At 43.3% G+C, this 19,268-nt stretch overlaps 1 protein-coding gene across 1 annotated transcript; it reads right to left on the bottom strand.

The window, feature by feature from the left end:
* Positions 1-486: 486 nt before the first annotated feature.
* MPC1 (mitochondrial pyruvate carrier 1) lies at positions 487-18,323 on the bottom strand. Its single transcript, XM_006271640.4, has 5 exons — positions 18,140-18,323; positions 9,234-9,237; positions 7,492-7,588; positions 4,937-5,069; positions 487-1,730 (listed from the first exon to the last, which is right to left on the bottom strand). The coding sequence occupies exons 1-5, from the start codon at positions 18,208-18,210 to the stop codon at positions 1,712-1,714; spliced, it is 324 nt and encodes a 107-aa protein (XP_006271702.1). The 5' UTR covers positions 18,211-18,323; the 3' UTR covers positions 487-1,711.
* Positions 18,324-19,268: the final 945 nt, after the last annotated feature.

Genomic DNA, 19,268 nt, shown 5'->3' on the forward strand with positions numbered 1-19,268 from the left:
GGCGGGATTCCCAAATCAGAAAGATGCTACTAGTATAATCATGCTTTTTACTTTGTATTTGTAACCTCTTATTGTCACAGGTCTATAGACGGAGAGGGAAAAAATCAACTATTGCATCATGTGGCCTGCTTGATACAAGATAAATAGTTAACATTATCTTGAAGTTGACAGATTCCCATAGCTGGAAAGACTATCTTCAGTAGCCATTTGTGTGTTATAACAAATAGAATTACAAAAAAAAATCTCTCTCTCTCAGTACTACATGCTCAAGTGGAAATTAATAAATTAGGTTAGATGACAACTCAAATTTGGGCATCAAAGGAGACCAGAAATCATGGTAGTGCAGTTCTTCTTCCCCTGTCTGATCTAATAATGTTCCCTCCCAATTTTTTTAAAAGGAGCAGGTTTCTTACAGAAATATAACCTATATGACAGCAAGTCTGTCACAGGCAGCTGAACACCAAAGAACTCCACAAACCAAAATACTCTTGTTCTCCAGTTTATTTTAATTTTACTTCAGGTCATTACAGTAGATTGCCCATACCAGAAGCTTTGATTCCATGGGAACTTCCACATGTAAAGGATGTTCTTCAATACCTCCGACAGCAGTATTGTGAAAAAAATTAACTTGAAGAGTTGCACTGAAAGGATTTATTGCCAATATTTAGAGACAGATTTTACTGTTAAAAAAATGTTGCATTAGAAACAATGTCTGTTGCACACATTATGTTAAATATATTTGCATATATTAATACCACTATCAAAACATGTGACAGAACTGAATAGAAAAAAAGTCAACTGCCACAACATGAAGTTGGACAACTACAAGCAAAAGATATTTGTCCTTCCCAACTCTTCAACATCAATTTAACTAATAAAAAGTTCTCCATTTCAGTAAGAATTGGAAAGATCTTCAGAGAATCAAACATATAAAGTAAGGATGTCAAAATTCATTTACAGCTTCTTAAATATGGATTGTTACAAAAAAACCCCCAAAAACCAAAAAAATTGTTACGTTCCTTCAGTTTACAACTAGACTTTGCTTCTTTCAGGTTAACTCCAGGGACCAGGGGTTATTTCCTCAAATAAGTAATATACACTTTCAGGTTAGAACATGGGTCTCATTACTAAGACTAGACTGGAACCATAATAAGCAAATAACCTGAAGTGGCCAATGTAGAATGTGTGCTTGCAAATCAGCAAGTCACTGTTGAAGTCTGGTATAAATTCTAAATGATAAAATATAGTCAGGAAATACTACATTAAATGGCTTTTTAATGTTTAATTTGTTCTGCATATGTATGCCACCTACGTATCTGTGGTTATTATCTTCCAAGTTCATGTTGGTTTAGCAAGTTTAACACATTGTGTGAAATCGTCCTGTGCCTTTAGTTTCATAGCTGGTTACAGTTCTCTCTTAAAAATATTCTACACAGGATTTGGAGGAGGAACTTCATTTATAGAAAATAAAAATTGTGAGGCAGCAAACTGATACATGATTTATATTGCTAAGGAGTATTTTTTTAAAAAGCTGTAAGTTAGTGGAAGGATGGTGTGTCATGTTGGTAAAATTTTGTATTTGTGATAAATATTACAATGGATAAAAACAATGCAACAATCTACATCACAACAACTGTAGATGGCAACGCTCTTCCTTTGCTGTAATTCAAGATGAGCAGATTCCCTGGTTTTTTGTTCAAATTTAGAAAATTTACTTCTTCTTTTCCATCCTAGGGGGGAGCAAAAAAGAAGGAAAAAAAAAAAAAATCAATGCAAGGTTAATTACTCAATTATAATTGATTAAAGCTTGGGCTTACAGTGGAAATTGCAACTTGGATATGGCCCCAAATAGGGTGATCAGTCTGACCCCGAGTGGAGATGCAAGCCAGGAACCTCTGGCTTTAAGTCTCAGCAGGAGCAGTGGCACACCCCAATCAAAATCCGCACTGGCTACAGCCAACACCCAATGACTCCCAGGAAAGCTTAAATCCTGACACATGCAGCGGCAAGAGGAGAAAAAGTTCCCTCCTGGCTTTATGAGGCAACCAGCATAGTCCAAAAGCTTGGGAAATACACATAATAGGCTATAGGCATCCATACAATAGGGATACCCATACCCACAGTCGGCCCAAAATCATCCCTGACCAGTGGCTGTCCAACCAGTGGCTGTCCAACCAGGTCCCGGTGGACTGGAAAAGGGCCAATGTGGTCCCCATTTTCAAGAAGGGGAGGAAGGAGGACCCAGGCAACTATAGGGCAGTCAGTCTCACCTCCATCCTAGGCAAAGTCTTCGAAAAAATTATCAAGGCTCACATTTGCGAGAGCCCAGGACAAATTAAGCTGAGCGGAAACCAGCACGGGTTCATAGCAGGTAGATCATGCCTGACTAATCTAGTCTCTTTTTATGACCAGGTTACAAAATGCCTGGACGCAGGAGTAGGGGTTGATGTCGTATACTTAGACTTCAGGAAGGCCTTCGATATGGTATCCCACACCATACTGGCAAACAAGTTAAGAGGCTGTGACTTGGATGACTACACAGTCCGGTGGGTGGCGAATTGGCTGGAGGGTCGCACCCAGAGAGTCGTAGTGGATGGGTCGGTATCGACCTGGAAGGGTGTGGGCAGTGGGGTCCCACAGGGCTCGGTCCTTGAACCGATACTCTTCAACGTCTTCATCAGCGACTTGGACGAGGGAGTGAAGTGTACTCTGTCCAAGTTTGTGGATGACACAAAACTGTGGGGAGAAGTGGACACGCTGGAGGGCAGGGAACAACTACAAGACCTGGACAGGTTGGACATATGGGCAGAAAACAACAGAACGCAATTCAACAAGGAGAAATGCAAAGTGCTGCACCTAGGGAGGAAAAATGTCCAGCATACCTACTGCCTAGGAAATGACCTGCTTGGTGGAACGGAAGTGGAAAGGGATCTTGGAGTCCTAGTGGACTCCAAGATGAACATGAGTCAGCAGTGTGACGAAGCCATCAGAAAAGCTAATGGCACTTTATCGTGCATCAGCAGATGCATGACGAACAGATCCAAGGAGGTGATACTTCCCCTCTATCGGGCGCTGGTCAGACCGCAGTTGGAATACTGCGTGCAGTTTTGGGCGCCACACTTCAAGAGGAATGTGGATAACCTGGAGAGGGTCCAGAGAAGGGCCATTCGTATGGTTAAGGGCTTGCAGGCCAAGCCCTATGAGGAAAGACTGGGGCACCTGGACCTCTTCAGCCTCCGCAAGAGAAGGTTGAGAGGCGACTTTGTGGCTGCCTATGAGTTCATCACAGGGGCACAGAAGGGAATTGGTGAGGTTTTATTCACCAAGGCACTCCTGGGGGTTACAAGAAATAATGGCCACAAGCTAGCAGAGAGCAGATTTAGATTGGACATTAGGAAGAACTTCTTCACAGTTAAAGGCCAAGGTCTGGAATGGGCTCCCAAGGGAGGTGGTGCTCTCCCCTACCCTGGGGGTCTTCAAGAGGAGGTTAGATAAGCATCTAGTTGGGGTCATCTGAACCCAGCACTCCTTCCTGCCTATGCAGGGGGTCGGACTCGATGATCTATTGAGGTCCCTTCTGACCCTAGCATCTATGAACCTCTTCTAGAACACTTCAGTGATGGAGAGTCCACAACTTCCCTAGAAAGTCTATTCCACTGCCTCACTGTTCTGAGAGCAAAACACTTCCTTTGATATCCTACTCTGCTGCAACTTCAAGCCATTGGTCTGTATCCTACTCTCTTCAGCAAAAGAGAAAAGATATTTTCCCTCTTCTTTATGGAAGCTCTTCCAAGTATTTGGAAATTAGTATCAAGTCCCTTCTTAAGCATCTATTCTGCAAGCTGGACATGCCTAGCTCCTCTCCTTGTATGACTGACCTTCCAAGCCCTTTGTCATATTTGTTGCCCACCTCTGGACCCTCTCTGACTTCTCCATGTCTTTTTTCAAATGTGGAGCCCAAAACAGCACACAACACTCTAGCTAAGGCCTAACCAGTACCAAGTAAAGAGGCACTATCACTTCCTGTGTCTTACATCTAATGCTTCTATTGATGCAGTCCAAAACTACAGTTGCCTTTTGTGTGGCTACATCACACACAGCACACTCATACTGAGTCTGTGACCAATAGAAACTCCTAGATCCTTCTCCATAGCGTTGTCATCCAGCCATGAGTCATACATTTTGTATTTGTGTTTTTGATTATGCTTCTTGAGGAGTAGCACCATGCATTTGTTAGGACTGAACATCATCCTGTTAGGTTCAGCCTAGCTTGTGTTGAGATCCCTCTGAATTGTGCTCCCATCTTTCAGTCCTTCCCACTTTTGTGTCATTTGCAACCTTACTCAAGAAACTTTCTATGCCAGTATCCAAATCATGAATAAATACATGGGACAGTGCTGGGCCCAAGACAGACTCGACTCCAAACCTCTTGCCATCCTGACTAGGATCTATTTATAATTACCCTTTGCTTGTGGTTACCGAGCCAGTTGTCTATCCACCTTATAGTGGTTATTCTCATAAACAAATTGGAAAAAATGTGGGATAGACAGGGAATGTGGGACCCTGTCAAATGCCTTGCTGAAGTCCAGAAACACTATATCCACAGCATGCTTTCCTCCACCAGTTACTTTGTCAAAGGAAGAGATCAATGTGACATGGCAGTGCAGCTTTCAGCATTTTTAAGTCTTTTTTTTTTCCATCCCCCCCCCATAGACAAGCTTCCCTCCTTCAGGGCCTGCTTTCTAAAAGCTTAAAGCTAGAACTAGAAAGAAAATTTTACAGTAAGGGTCCAAAAATATCTGGTAGTAGATACCCATCACTAGCTACAGACAATGCAATAAACTGCAACTGTCCTATGCTCAATTCATATATACAATGCACCAAAAATAAGCTTGCAGTTGCACTTTCCGATTCCAAATTTTATAACATCACTTACGTGTATTTCATCAGTCTGCCCCCTTGGATAAGCTGTGCACATTCATTAGTTAAGTGACATGCAAACAAAAGCCAGTTTCTTGGTTGCACCTTATAGGCAAACCTCATAAAAGTCAACGAGTAACAACATAGTGCTGTAAAAACAGAAGACAGCGTGTCAGTGGTTTATTTTTAAGGACACTGTGAATTAAAAAGAAAAAAAAAAAAGCTATATTTTGTGACACCATTTTTATGCCATCAATACTAATTTCACAGCAAACAATGATTCAGTGATGTAGCAAGGCCATTTTCATAAAAGGGAAGGATCTCAGCCCATGCCAACCATTCTACAACATTCTTCTCACCTGCTCTTCAGCTGAAGATGCACAGTTGTTGCTATACAAACACAGAATTAGAAACCCCCACAATGGATTCCCCTTCTAAACCCCAAGTAAAATTTGCTCCATTTAGGATCAAATCAATCCCCCAGGAATCTTCTTTTGCTTTTAAAGACTTAAATGTGAACTCACAAATCTGCAACTACGTTGACATCTTTCTAGCCAAACCCATCTAAAACATGGGAAAGTTTAACACAGGTTTAAAAATGGGACAAAGGTTATCCTCTCAATAAGCCACATTTCCCAACAAGAAAAGTTAAAGTGGGTTAAAGTATAACTTTAACAATCTGAATCTTCACTTAAGTGCACTTATGGCAGGGAGTAGAAAGTTAAAATCCAAGGACAGTTGTAGAGTAAAACATTGTTTTTAGATGAAAGTTCAGAAGCAAAAAATGTGTTTTGTAAACCTTGGTGAAACAGCTCTTGATAACAACAGAGCTCAACTCCGAGGAGAAAAGTTATTTGAAAAGAAGCATTTACTTTTCTAGAAGCAAGAATGGGGAAGAACAAATGGTTTCCACTTATTTGTATAAGGTGTCTTACATAAACTCATAGCAATAATGCTGTGGGAGGAGAACAAGTACAGCAAAGACAGCTAATTGTTGCAATGCTGTCAGAAGGCAGGCGACTGCACTACTAAATGAGAAAACTTAGTTACATAACCTTTAGCTTGAGAAAAGGGGCTCCATGTATACTGTACAACAGTGATGCTCACTCTTTCGGCCTTGTAGGCTGAAAGTGACATGGTGGCAGTCCATGGGGTTGGGCCCTGTATCGCTCAGATCCTGCCCCATGCCACCCAGATCCCGCATGCCTGATCTAGTGTGCAAGGCCATTCTATTAGCCTACAGGGCTCCTCCTGGGTCCGAAAATTTGCTAGCTAGGGAGCAGCAATTAATGCTGTCATCACTTTCCTGCTGCCAAATTTTCAGACCTGTGGGCCGGATGCCAACCTGCAGGCCGGGGGGTGAGTACCCCGATCTACACTAGTTAAATGAACATTGTGCTGTAGTGCACGTATAGAGCAAAGTCCTATTTAAGAGTTGTGTAACTTCACTACTTTAAAATCCTCCTCCAAAAACTAAGGCTATTTTAGCTGCACCTCTCCCCATATGTAGTGGGCAGAGTTTCAACAGTGACTTGAAGCTCCCATTTTATATGAGCAACACATTTTAAAATGAAAAGATGAAACACGCCAGTGCAACAATGTTTTCAGTAACCACTCAGTGTCAGTAGAGAAATTTGGAAGGGCTGAACAAAGTGACACTTCAGTGCTTTCCCAAATGTTACCATTAATTAAGACAAGACAACAGACCCTTTGCATAGTTTCAGGGGATGGGGAAGAATCTGATCAACATACAGATGAGTAAATTAAGGAAAGAGGTTAGCCAAACTATAAATACGTGCATTTATGTGTTCTAAAAGCTGTATATTACACAGTTAAAATGACTTATAATGCAGGGAGAAAGTAAAGTAAAATGAAAATGTATCAGAAGAGGAAGCAAAACAATACACATATCAGAGGGAAAAAAGACCCTTGACAGTAAAAAAAAAAAAAGAAATGTATTTTTAAGAAGTAGATATTCTAAATGCACAAAACAAAGACGACTCATTTCACTACTCTTCCAAGAGTATTTACCAGCAACCTTTGAGATCAGTGTTACTCTCTGAAACCAGCTTATTTTGCTTTGCTAACAGCATTTCAAATTTTAAATTATAAACCCTTTCAGTTCTCTACTTTGCCAATACTGTAACTTAAATCCTGTATCACAAGTAGCATCAATGAAAGTCCTGCTATTGGAAGGATAGGACAAGAGTTAACATAGATGATTAGTAAGAAAAAAAGATGTGGAACCAACTTTCCAAGAGTAACTAGTAATTCTGGGTACCCAGGTCAACATTCTTCAAGGTCTTCATATATCCAAATTACAGCTCATTTCTCCTGGAATATAGGGCTCCCATAAAAGGCGTCTTAAATGACACACCAAAAAACTGAAGTTTAGTTATTTTAAAGTTGCACATTATACCATTTAAAATGTAACAAGCATCTTCCTTTAACAACCAGCTAGCACACAGATTAAAATTAGAACTATATTTAAAGAGAAGCACTTGAGATTTTTTTGTAGACTTTCAATAGTTTGCTGAGATTAAGTGTAATTATTTCAAACACAGGTCTTACCAAATGTCATTCGGCCACTAATGATCTCTGGAGATTTCTTCATATCATTAATAGCAGCGATAGGAAGTCCCCAGTTAGCTACTGGCCCCCAAAAGTGCTGAAAATAGAGAGAAAAAGGAAAATTGACTTTTTTTTAAATCATGCAGAATTCTGGAAAGGTAGCATCACGTTAGAGCTGACTTTCAAGTTAGAATACAGAGAAGTTTCAGGCACGTAATGAGAAAATGCTGGCCTATTTTATATAATATTTATGTTCTTCACTACAGGGAAAATCCCAATATCCTCAAGTAAATAGGTTTAACACAGTTCTGCCTATGAAGAGGATGTGAGCAAAACAAACCAACCATTCGCAGGCCATCAATTAGCAGCACAACTACTCTGCGGTCAGCACTGTAACCTCACATCTAGAAGACAGCTTACCACCCAACTTAATGTGCATCTTATTTGTTAGAGACTGATCTCTAAACTGCAAGTCTAAGTCAATAAAGGTTGGAAAAAACCCTCAGTTTATGAACTGAGGGGTCATTTTAGGGTGAAGGATGGGCAGGTTGCAACCAGTATGTTAGATCTTGAGGTAAATCACACCACCTTAAACCTGCTGGACAGGAGAAGCATTCTATTAAAACTACAGCGAAATAGAACGATGGAAGACTGCTGCTTGAGGACCAGGTTGCACACAAGCTTGAATACTGGCTGGGAAGCCACAGGGATTTCCCAGAGGTCCAGTAAATCAAACACCTATTCTCTGGGTTTAACTGAAGCTCTGCAGTGCTAGTGGCTACATGCATGAAAGAGCCACGGTTAGAGAAAGGAACAACAAAGCTGAAGAAGCACTGAGAGCGACCGAGAAAACAGCAAAGGATTTTTGGGGCAGGATGTTTGCGAGAAAGCTTAGCACCATGCGCAGAGAAACTGCCATCTGTTTGATTTTTACTTTGGGTAGGGAAACAGGACTTTGTACATTCTTTGGTACAATCCTGTTTGTTTGCAGACTATCAACTTGTCCTTCTATAGACAAAGACATGACCCCTCAAAATGATTAGCCACTTAGGTCAGATGGGATAAATAGGAGAGGTATAAATTGGACACTTTCCCCCCCGCCCCCAGGACAATCTATAGACCTTTACAGTTAACAGAGTCATTCTTGTATCTATTTGAAGATGATATTCCAGTAACTCAGTATCACTGGAATCAGGGAAAAATGAGGTTCTTCACATGTAATTGTTCTTTCTTAGCAAATTGTGAAGAGATGAAGTTGACCAAGAAAACGCATCAGCATCAGAATCACTGAATTCAAATCTAACAAGACAATCACTGGTCACAAACCATGAGAATTAAGCTAGTAGGACATTTCATTTGTACCTCAATGGTAATGACTAACTAAAGACAGATGTGCTATAATGGCACTTACCATTCTGAGATTCTACTTCCAGATGACATTTGCTATAGTTAGAAACACAACGGTGGAAATTCAGTAACAAATAGAATTTTGTTATTTTGGGGTGGGAGTTGCATGTGATCAATTTATTTTAAGAGTCTCCAAGCTCATTCTCATAACCATAGCTTATTTGTGACTGGACGTACATTTTTGAAGTTTGGTCTCTTTATGGGGGCTTCTTTACAAGTCTTTTACTAAAACTTGAGAGTCTTGGAACTTGGCAATACATTTCCTCACATAAGAGTCAAGCCAGTTCATAAATTTACAAGTGACTAAAATTAAGTAAAAAAGGTTTTTTCCTTACCGTACTATTTGGTGAGCAATAATCACGGTTCATAATTCAGATGATGCATGGAAAGAGAAAAACAGAGTTAGTTTCCTTCAAAAATCAGTGTCAAACTATTGGTTTGCAATGGAACAAGACATCAGTAAGGCTGATTAGTAAGGCTCAATTAAATTTTAGTATTCAAAATGGAAATGATTACATCAGTTTTTCCCATGTAGAAGGACAATTTACCTAACAAGTGCAATCTTGCCGTTATGTATCTTGCCGTTATGTAACATAGAAGAACCTTATCCTGGTCCCACTGTCGTCAGTAAAAGTTTCATGATGGACTCAAGTGGGGTCAAGATTTGACCCTGGGCCTTTAAAATCAAAAGCATGGCACAAAAGAGTCTAAAGGCCTTCACCCAAGCAACAAGCTGAGACAAAAGTCAAAGAGTTCAGCTTGACTGGTTGCCAAAGAGAATTCTGATATTACAGAGATGAAGCAACCAAACTTAAACTTCAGTAACACTGAACAATTTCAATCGACAACTTCTGTAACCTGTACCTTTAACTGAACTCGATGCTCAGAGCATGTTACGATTCAATTGCCCATGTCTGAATGCTAGATAACAATGTATGTTTAAGATCATCTGCCATTATGTAATGCGAGTTATGCTCTTAAGCAGTCAGAGATTTGAAATTGCAAAGCATTGCCTTGAGCAGTATACCATTCACTCCCATGGTAACACACCCTTACAGCCACATAGAAAGGCAGGCGGTGGTGCTAAATACATTGCTTTTACTTAAGTAAGAGTTTCCAAATGCAATAGCCTGTTCACAACCCATACATATTATGACATCTTTAAGGTGGTAGCCTTTGCTTTTGTAGTCATACTGGATATACATTTCTCTCAAAGCTCCTGATGTCTTCCATATTTTGTAACAAGACACTTTATGGACAATGCTGCAGCAATCCCACATGGAAGCTTGTTACGAAACTATTTTATGACTACAGTTTTTCAAAATGACAAATCTTTAGACATTTGTGACAGAAGCATGGCAAGCTCCTTGAGCACCCTGGGCAGGGTTGGGGTCAGGGATTATGCCATCCACTGGAAGTTAGACGTACCTGCCCGGTCTTCACATTCAGACAGTAACTGTGTGGCCTCAAGCTGTTGCTGCTGGGGGCAGGCTTGTCACACACTGGCTGCAGCAGCCCCTGGGGTCCCCAGGAACTGCCCCTGGTGCCCCATGCACCCACCTAACACCAATGTTATTAGGTTCTGGGTTCTGCCTGCCTTAACAAAGTCTCCTAGAGGGGATGGGGTATGATAGCAGTATAAGGTTTGCCCCAAATAGCCGAAATACTTCAAGGGATGTTCTTGCCTCAGGCAGAGGGTTGGACAAAATGACCTCTGGAGGTGCCTTCCAGCCCTATTTCTCTATGATTCTAAGTACAGGCAGTCTTCAGACTTACGACATAATTGATTCCTGAAAAAAATGTCTCAAGTTGAAAGGCCATAACTCGGAACTGATTTTCCCATAGGAACAATCTTATAAATGGGGGACTGGTTCCTGAACCAAGGCCTGATACCCTATTTTCATGGAAAATAACCCAGAATTTTATACTCAATCAATTATAGTTGAGCAACATCTATATAGCTACATTCATGTATTTACATTGTAAATAGAAATCATATTGATTTGGAAGGACTTCTTTGAGGCGACTTTGCTGGACTTTTTGAAGGGCTCTTGGCTGGAGTCTTGCCTGCAGGTTTTTCTGGAGTCTTGTCTGCTTTCTTAAAGAAAGTGTCCAAGGAAGTTTGGGCAGATGCTCTCCAGGGAGATGGGTGATGCAGTAAACTTGTTCACTGTGGTGTCAATTTATAAACGTCACAGGTGCTGTTTGTTGCAACTCAAAATGTCTTAAGTCAAGGACTGCCTGTATAACTAAAAGGTTGGATATGGACCATTTTGGAAATTTCAAGCTCTTTTTAGAGCATCCCTTCAAAAACTAGTATTTGTACTGGAGACTACAATATAAACTAAAAAAAAATTACTCCGATACAGTAGCACAGATCTGTATTTAATTTTCAATTAAATACTGTTTTATGTTACCACACAATTTAAAAGTAAAACCTTAGGTAAATTGTAAGTACATTATAGGAGTTATTGAATAAAGCTGAAGGTTCTGATAGGTGGGCTTTGGGCACTTAAGTGACAGATGAGACTTGTGATAAGTTTATACCTACTATTTCACTCTTTTTGGAACCACAATCACTTGACTTCTCCCAGACCCGAGGAAGAAAGCAAGAGATAGAGACCACCACAAACTACCCATCTATCTGCATCCAAGGTACAGCCAAAAACTGCTAAATGTAAGCAATCAGACTATCAATAATGAAACCTATTCATGAAGGCTGAGAGGGATGACTAGGATAATTAGTTGGTCTAATAAAAGATAACAGATTTACCTAAAGAACCTTGTCTGCCTAGGATAATTAACACTTTTCTGTATACACTCTAAAAGATAACACTCAAATACCTCCACCACACAAGGGTAGAAAGTTTTTCAAAATATGAAATCTTTTCTTTGCAATTTTATTCAAATCCTTAAGTCCATTAAGTTGTCTTCAATCTATTTTTCTTTGCAACACACTAGGAGAGAAAAAGGCTACAAGTGCAGTAAAAAGTTACACAAGGCATTTCTTTTCTCAGATGAAAAGCATTCTAGGATGAAAGTCATTGCTGGCAAGAGGTAGTTTCAATTTATACCACCCTAAATACAATTGTATCTTTTTATGCAAGGAGTGGCCTGTATTTTTCAAAACCGATTAGGGAAGGACTGGAAGAATCCAGGTTACAGAGTTTGAAGGGGATCCCCCCACAGGGGATTAGATTTGGCCTGCAGGTAGGGACATGTGGGTAGGTTAAAAGAAAGGCAATTATCTTCCTGGGCAGAAGAAAACTTTTCCCCAGCCAAGAAACTAAAAGATCCTTTCCCCCCCCTCTCATCTTAGTGTTTGCATAACTTGTGGCCTTTATTGCAATCTGAGTGTCTAATCTTTCTGATTGGCGCCAACTAGGCTGTGCCCCCATAGTTGTAGGCACTACACTAACATCAGTGACAACCTCTCAAAGAACTTCTACTTTAAGACATGAGCATTTGGTAATGGGTGAATGAGACAAGTGGACCAGAATAATAAATAGAATGTGGATGATTTTTAGTCAGACACTGGTAGAGATCATAGCTCTCTGCTGACTTCCTCATTTTAAGCTTGCACTTTACTGTTTGCATCAAGAAAGAAACAATTTTTGAGGAGGGTCTCAAACAAAAACCACGGTAAAGTGTTTGTGAGTTTGGACAGGAACCTGTTCCATCCTTTTTGTAAGAGATGCCATGGGAATAAGTGTGAAAGTGCTTGTTAAAAGAAGAGACAAGGACTTCTTAGGGTGCTATCTTTTACTTTCCCAACTATACATTAAAAGATACCACCCTAAGAAATCCTTGCCCCTTTCAAAATTCCTGGACTATCATGGCTACAACATCACTCTAACACTACCTTGCTAAAGTAGTAACAAGAAGCTGGCATCACTGGGCCAGTACAATCAGTACTTTTTTTTTTATTAGAAGTGCAAAATAAAGCTGTAGTATGTTGCAGAGAGCTTTGTAAGCAAGGAAAAAAAGTTGAATTTGGGGCACTTGGAACAAGAGTAACAAATAGTAATTGACATACTTAGAGCAAAATGCTAAGATCTTAACAGCAGCATTTGGAATGGATTTGAAAGCCAGGATAATTCAGACAAGGTTCTTTGGATAAAGCTGATATCCTTTTCAGTTGATTTAATAAAAGATATCAGATTTCCCAAAGAACCTTGTCTGCTTTTGTCCTTAGACCAACACGGCTACAACCAACACCCCTGAAACAAGGATAATTCAAAGCACTGAAAACCATGCCCTATTTAATAGAGGCGCACTAATACATCAGCCCAATATTGGATCGGCACTGATATAAAGAAAATTGACTGTAATGGAGATCGGCCTGATATGGCCAATAAGTTGGCCAATAAATGCCTGTGCATGCGTGCAGCACGAGCACAGCCTGGTGGCTTAGGGAGCTGTGTCCAGCTAGTAAATCTGGTGTGGCAGAAGGGGGGGGGGGGGACGACAAATCAAGGCCCCTGTGGTGAGGGAGGGAGGGAGTGGGGTAAGGGCTGGGGCAGGCGTGGAGGGGGAGGTGGCTCCCACTGCTGCGTGCAGCTCAGGAGGGCACAGAGGGGGCATGTGCCTCCCAATCTGCAGGGGCAGGGGGAATGCAGTTGCAGGCTGGGGCGACGCCTGGCTCTTCCCAGCGCATGGGGGCGTTGGACCAGGGCTGCACTTGGGGTGGGCAGCAGCAGTGCTGAGGAGTTATGGGGGGCTATGGTGAATTTTTGGGTGGCTGCAGCTCCCCCCCTGTAACCCCCTCCCAGGGCTGCTGCCACCCACCCTGAGTGCAGCCAGGCCCAGCCCCCCCCACCAGGAAGAGCCCAGCGCAGCCCTGGCCCCAGGCCCAGCCCATAGCTGCAGCCCACCCTGCCTGCGACCCACACAGATATGGAGGTATGTGCCTCTGCTCCCCCCCCCCCCCCCCAATGCCCTTCCAGGGTGTGCACACAGTGGTAGAAGCCAGCCCCACCTCCCCGCATCCCCTGGACAAGCCACAGCTCCATCCCACGCCCACCCTGCCCGGCTGTGCAGCCCCAGCCCCACTCCCTCTCTCACCGCAGGGGTCTTGATCTGTCCCTGCACGCCCTTTCCCTCCCACCACAACAGACTTACCAGCTGCACACAGCTCCCCATGCTATATTGGAAATCGGATCGGTATTGGCCAATATGCCTCCTTAAAAATCAGCTATCAGTATCAGCCCCCAAAATCTCTATCGGTGCACCCCTACTATTTAACACTTGCATACTATAAACTCAAGCACATTTGGTACAATCTTAAGATTCCTGAATACCTCAGGATGCAGCTCCTTGCAAAAGTACATGACAGGTAGGAATAACGGTAGAACACAAAGCGAGGACACAAACGCTTGGAGTCCTTTCAAAAAGGGGAGCAGCTGGTATATTCCAACCATTGTGCGAGAAAGGTTTCAAATGCAGCAAACCCGTTCCAGATTTAATCCTGGATGAAGAAGTGTTAAAAGATGTCGACAGACATAACCCTTAAACCTTTTAAACCACAACCATATATGCAACCATTCTTTAAACCACAAGTATTCAGACATACAAGCCAATTTAGAACGATTTGTACCTCCTGAAATGTTTCAAAAAGTATACCTGGAAAATCAGGTATTATTTTGAAATGGCCCTTCTTGAACCAATGCACTAATATGTGCACACACCAAGCTTTCTATAAATAGTGTCTGGTCCTCCAGGCAGTCCCTTCTGCACCACTCCTCATGCCCTCTCCCTGATACCGCACCAACCCCTGCGTGGCACCTGGGTATTCTGATAACGCAGCCAGAACTCTACTACCCCAACTTATATTGACTGCACTTGATCCAGCCCTCAGCCATCCCCAGGCTGATGGGGGGGGGGAGGGGGAGGAAGCAGGTCAGGTGAGTAGAGGGGGTACCTCTGCTGCTTTTGGTGGAAATATCCCTCCCCATCCCCCCATCAAAAACCACTTGTTAGTTTCATTCCACTGGTGTCAAAGAACCAAACTTCAGGGCATCCCAGCCTGATCTGGCCTGGGGGGTAGAGGCATGTGGGTAGGTGAATAGAGGGGGTGCCTCTGCTTCTGCATTTCCAGCAGGCTGCCCCAGGTCTCCAGGGTTTTTAAACAGCACTTTTCCCCAAACCACTGGTCAAATCTCATTTCATTCTTGGCAATGGACAGAGGCATTGGGCAGCTCTCCAAAGCACCCAGCACCCCAAGAAACCACCTGCCTCCCCCCCCTGCCAATCAGCCTGGGATGCCCCAAAGCCTGGTCAGATGACAGCACTCCAATGCCTAAAAGGCGATTGTTCCATGTAGGACCCTTGGTGGTGTATGTGATGACATCTTTAGACTTAGGCAGCTGAGAACCAGTTCCTAAGCAGTGACATTCTTGGAGAGGTTCATGTGCTATTTGCAGCAACCAAAGTTGGAGTGAGTTTGCTGCACTTGAATTGTTCTCAGCTCCTTCACACACAGACATTAGAACTACCAGCTGGAGCCCTTTTTGAAAGGGCTTCAAGGATTTGGTGTCCACACCCCCACTACCAACAACCATATTGCTTGCATTAGCCAGACACATGGAAAGAACAAGTTTTTCACTACAGCTTTTTTCCCTTTGCCTCTTAGGAGTCATTTGTAAACCAGTGAGTGAACTAGCAGAGCAAAACCAAATAAGTTGTTTTGTGGGACCCTTTATCTACCATTATGGACAATAAAATAATATAAAGTTATCCCCAGAACCCCAGAGCACCCAGCACCCCAGGAAAGTACCTGGCCATCCCACCTCCACTAAGATCAGCCTGGGATTCTGCAAAGCCTGGTGAATTGCCATGAATGGAGTGACATTGATAAGCACACCTTGGGGCAAACGCTGCTGAAAAGCAGCAGAGACTTTGCACAGCTTCCCCACTGATAACTTTTAAAACACCACTTCCCAGCAAGCTGTCCCCTACTTGTAAGGGTAGGGTAGGCAGCAGATGCAAAAGCGGCTCTCAACCCATCTCCCAAAGCTACAGAAAAATGGTGGATCTTGGTTGCTCATTTGAGTGTGTTTTTGATTTTTAGCTGCTCTTGCAACTTCCAGGAAGAAGGAAATAAAACCTTGCATGACTGCCACGTTCCTCCCCCCTGAGAAACAAAGTGAACTTGGGCTCACAAAACCATGTACTCTATGTAGGTATTTATCTTAGTTAGTTATTGTATGAAGGTGCATATCTACCCTGCCTTTTGACTGACTTCAGCCTAAGACAACTAACTACCTCTCTCCTCCCTGTCACCATTTCAAGGCAGATGCATCTTTCAGCCTTTTGAAAACTCATGCCAATTGCTGCATCAAAGGTAGACTGAGTGAGATCAGTCTTTTTGGAGGGCTGAGAAAAACAACCTGGCTGACACATCTGGTGGGAAGTTGTAGCCTTTTGCAAAAGACAAGCCGATCTGTCAATCCCTTGATTACAATCATTAGTTCCTAAAGCACACTTTCCCCTCAAAAATATTTGCTCTACATTAGAGACACACATTTCTAAACCTGAAAATAACAGTTGAATAAAGGAAACCTTGCACAACAAAGCAAAAAGTGTTACCCAAACCTCTAACTTCTTGGTTTTTTTTAAGTGACAGCAAAGCAAGAGGAATAATATGAATCTAACCTGATAGCAAGAAAGGGTCACATAAACTCAAAAAGTCACCATCCTTCAACCTCTGTCAAAGCATTCATCTTCAAGAACTTACTTTCAAATAAATTTCTTGTTTAAAGACTGACAAATTAAGGAGAAATGAGAGTCAGTCAGCCCTATTTGAAGGTTTTATCCCTAGAAATCAGGGCACTCTTTGAAAAGCTGCAAAGGGCTGCAGCCTCATCAGTATTTTTAGTCACTTTCTAGAAAACTGGAGTTAATAAAACGATTCATGCTTTAGAGCATTGGAGTATAGCTAACACAAAATGATTTCTATTTATAGTACATCATGGGACTTCTATGATAATGTTCAGCCCAAAGACGAGATAGACGTCAGAACGACTTAAAACGATGGTGGCAGAAAGTTTCACCTTACAGGAGATTACTAAATTATGTTCCTGTATAATGGATCCCACCTTATTCTCCTAACAGAGAAATACTCCATCATTACTTGCAGGATACCGTTTTCTAGGTGGAAAATGACTTGATTAGAATCTTTTTAATTGCTTCAATCAGTGGTGCAGGAAGTACCTGACAACTAAGTTAGATGGTTCAGTTACAGAATAATCAGCCAAAAGTTTCCTAATTGACTATGTAGTTCTTAACCAAATTTTCAAATGCTACTCAGCCATTTTCAGAGAGACACGACACTCACCTAAATGGACTGTTGCTGTATGTTCTCTCACACAAACCACAAATCCCAAGCCACTAGTGGTTTTTCAATTTTCTTTTGTAGCTTTGTGCAGAAAAGGTCAGGTTTTTACTATATGTGGTGGAGTACGTCTTTTCTCCAGTTGTGAATTACGTGATTAACACCTACACTATCTAGTTCTACTGGTATCAACCAATGTACTCAAGCTCTCTCTTTTAAGCTAGAGTATGTCTGCCACAATTTGCTTAAGACACATTTGTTGTTGCCAGCCTTTTGTTAACACTGATGAATTGTGTAGCTCCAGAGCCAGTCAGGACCAGGTGTCACTGCATTCGATATTTAGGGCCTGTCTACACTGCAAACTTAAGAGTATTCGACAGCAAGCAAGTTGTGACGTTCCATGTGTAGCCCCTCCCCAGCCAGCACCAGCTTGGTTGGGTTGGGACAGCACTGTGGGCAGACTGGTCAACACTGACCCTCACTGATCCGAGTTCAGGTCTACTACAGCTAATGGACCCACACAGCCAACAGGACCAACACATGAAGTCCGCTTCTCGACAGATTTTTTTCCCCCCTCCTTTAGGCTTTCAAGATCTGCTATACACACGCATACTTATGTACCCATATAGATATTATGCATATACGCACACTACACATGCACAACACTACTCATGTACACCAACACTATACACACTATAACCGATGCAGGCATGCCCACACCACATATGCGCACCCCCACTATACCCTACACACATATTTATGTACACATATACACAAACGCACCCACTACACACTCCCACTATATCCTACACACACACACACATATATATATATATGCACGTATATACATGCACATATGTGCACCCCAAGCGCCGGGAGGAGGCAGGGACTCGTTCCCCCGCCGCCCACCTCATCAGATAGTCCCTGAAGTCCTTGCTCCGCACATAGTCCGCCGCCTTGCGCACCAGCGCCCCGGCCATGGTGGAGGTGCTGGGGGGAAGGGGTGCTCTCGCGGCGCTGCCCGTTCCGCCGCGGCCCGGCTGCACTGACACCCCGGCGCGCGCAGCCCGAGCAGCTCCTCCGTCACGGGCCGCGCTCGCTTCCCATTGGCCGAGCGCCGCCGCGCCCCTGTAGCGTGGGGAAGGAGGGGACGGAGGAAGGCTGCCGTAAAGCAGGGCCCACGGAGGAATGGCGGGGGTGGTGGGGCGACGCGTCGCAAAAGCCCGAAGAGACAAGGTGCCCTAGGCCAGGCGCTGGTGGGGGAAGGGATGTAGTCTGGGAGGGGAGCGAGACAGCGCTTTGCTGATTGGCTGCTGGATGGAGACCGCTTGTCTCCTATTGGCTGTCGGAAGGGGCCAGTCCGCCCTCCCCCATTGGCTCATCATCACTTGCTCGCCCCAAGGGCAGCTGAAGTAGAGGGAGGATGGCATGTCCTGCTTATGCGCACGCGCATCGCCTCTCCTTTCTCTGTTTATCAATATACACACACCCCCCGTTCCCCCCTTAAATCCCTTACACACACACCCCCCTTAAACCTCCCGTTGTGCACACACACGTACACACCCTTTCCCTTACACCTCCCCCTTACACCTCGGTATTACACACCCACTCCTTTCCCCCTTACACCCCCCTTAGGCATGCACATACAGACACCTACCTCACCCTTATACACCCCCCCTCCCCTGTACACACACTGCCCCAGAGCAATCGCACACACAGGCACACACACACTGCCCTGCAGCAATGGACTTTCCATTTGTCCCCTACCCCAGATTCATTCTGTGGCAAGCACTTTCCATGGCCTCTCAGGGCAGAGATGCCCTCTGACCCTGTGCACACAGCCCCCATAACACAACACCTGCCGTCCAGCGCAGCCCTGCGGCTACTGGCTAGCTGCTTCCTTATCTCTGACAGGAGAGAGAAAAAGAACCGGTCCCATTAATCCCTGAGGATCTTCCCTTCCGGGGGGAGTTCCCTTGCCCTTGCCCACTGGTTCTCAACCTCTAGGCTAGAGGCCCCCCCTCAAAAAGTGGCAGCT

This window comes from Alligator mississippiensis, chromosome 1, assembly GCF_030867095.1.
Source record: "Alligator mississippiensis isolate rAllMis1 chromosome 1, rAllMis1, whole genome shotgun sequence".
In the NCBI taxonomy this organism is placed as follows: Eukaryota; Metazoa; Chordata; order Crocodylia; family Alligatoridae; genus Alligator; species Alligator mississippiensis.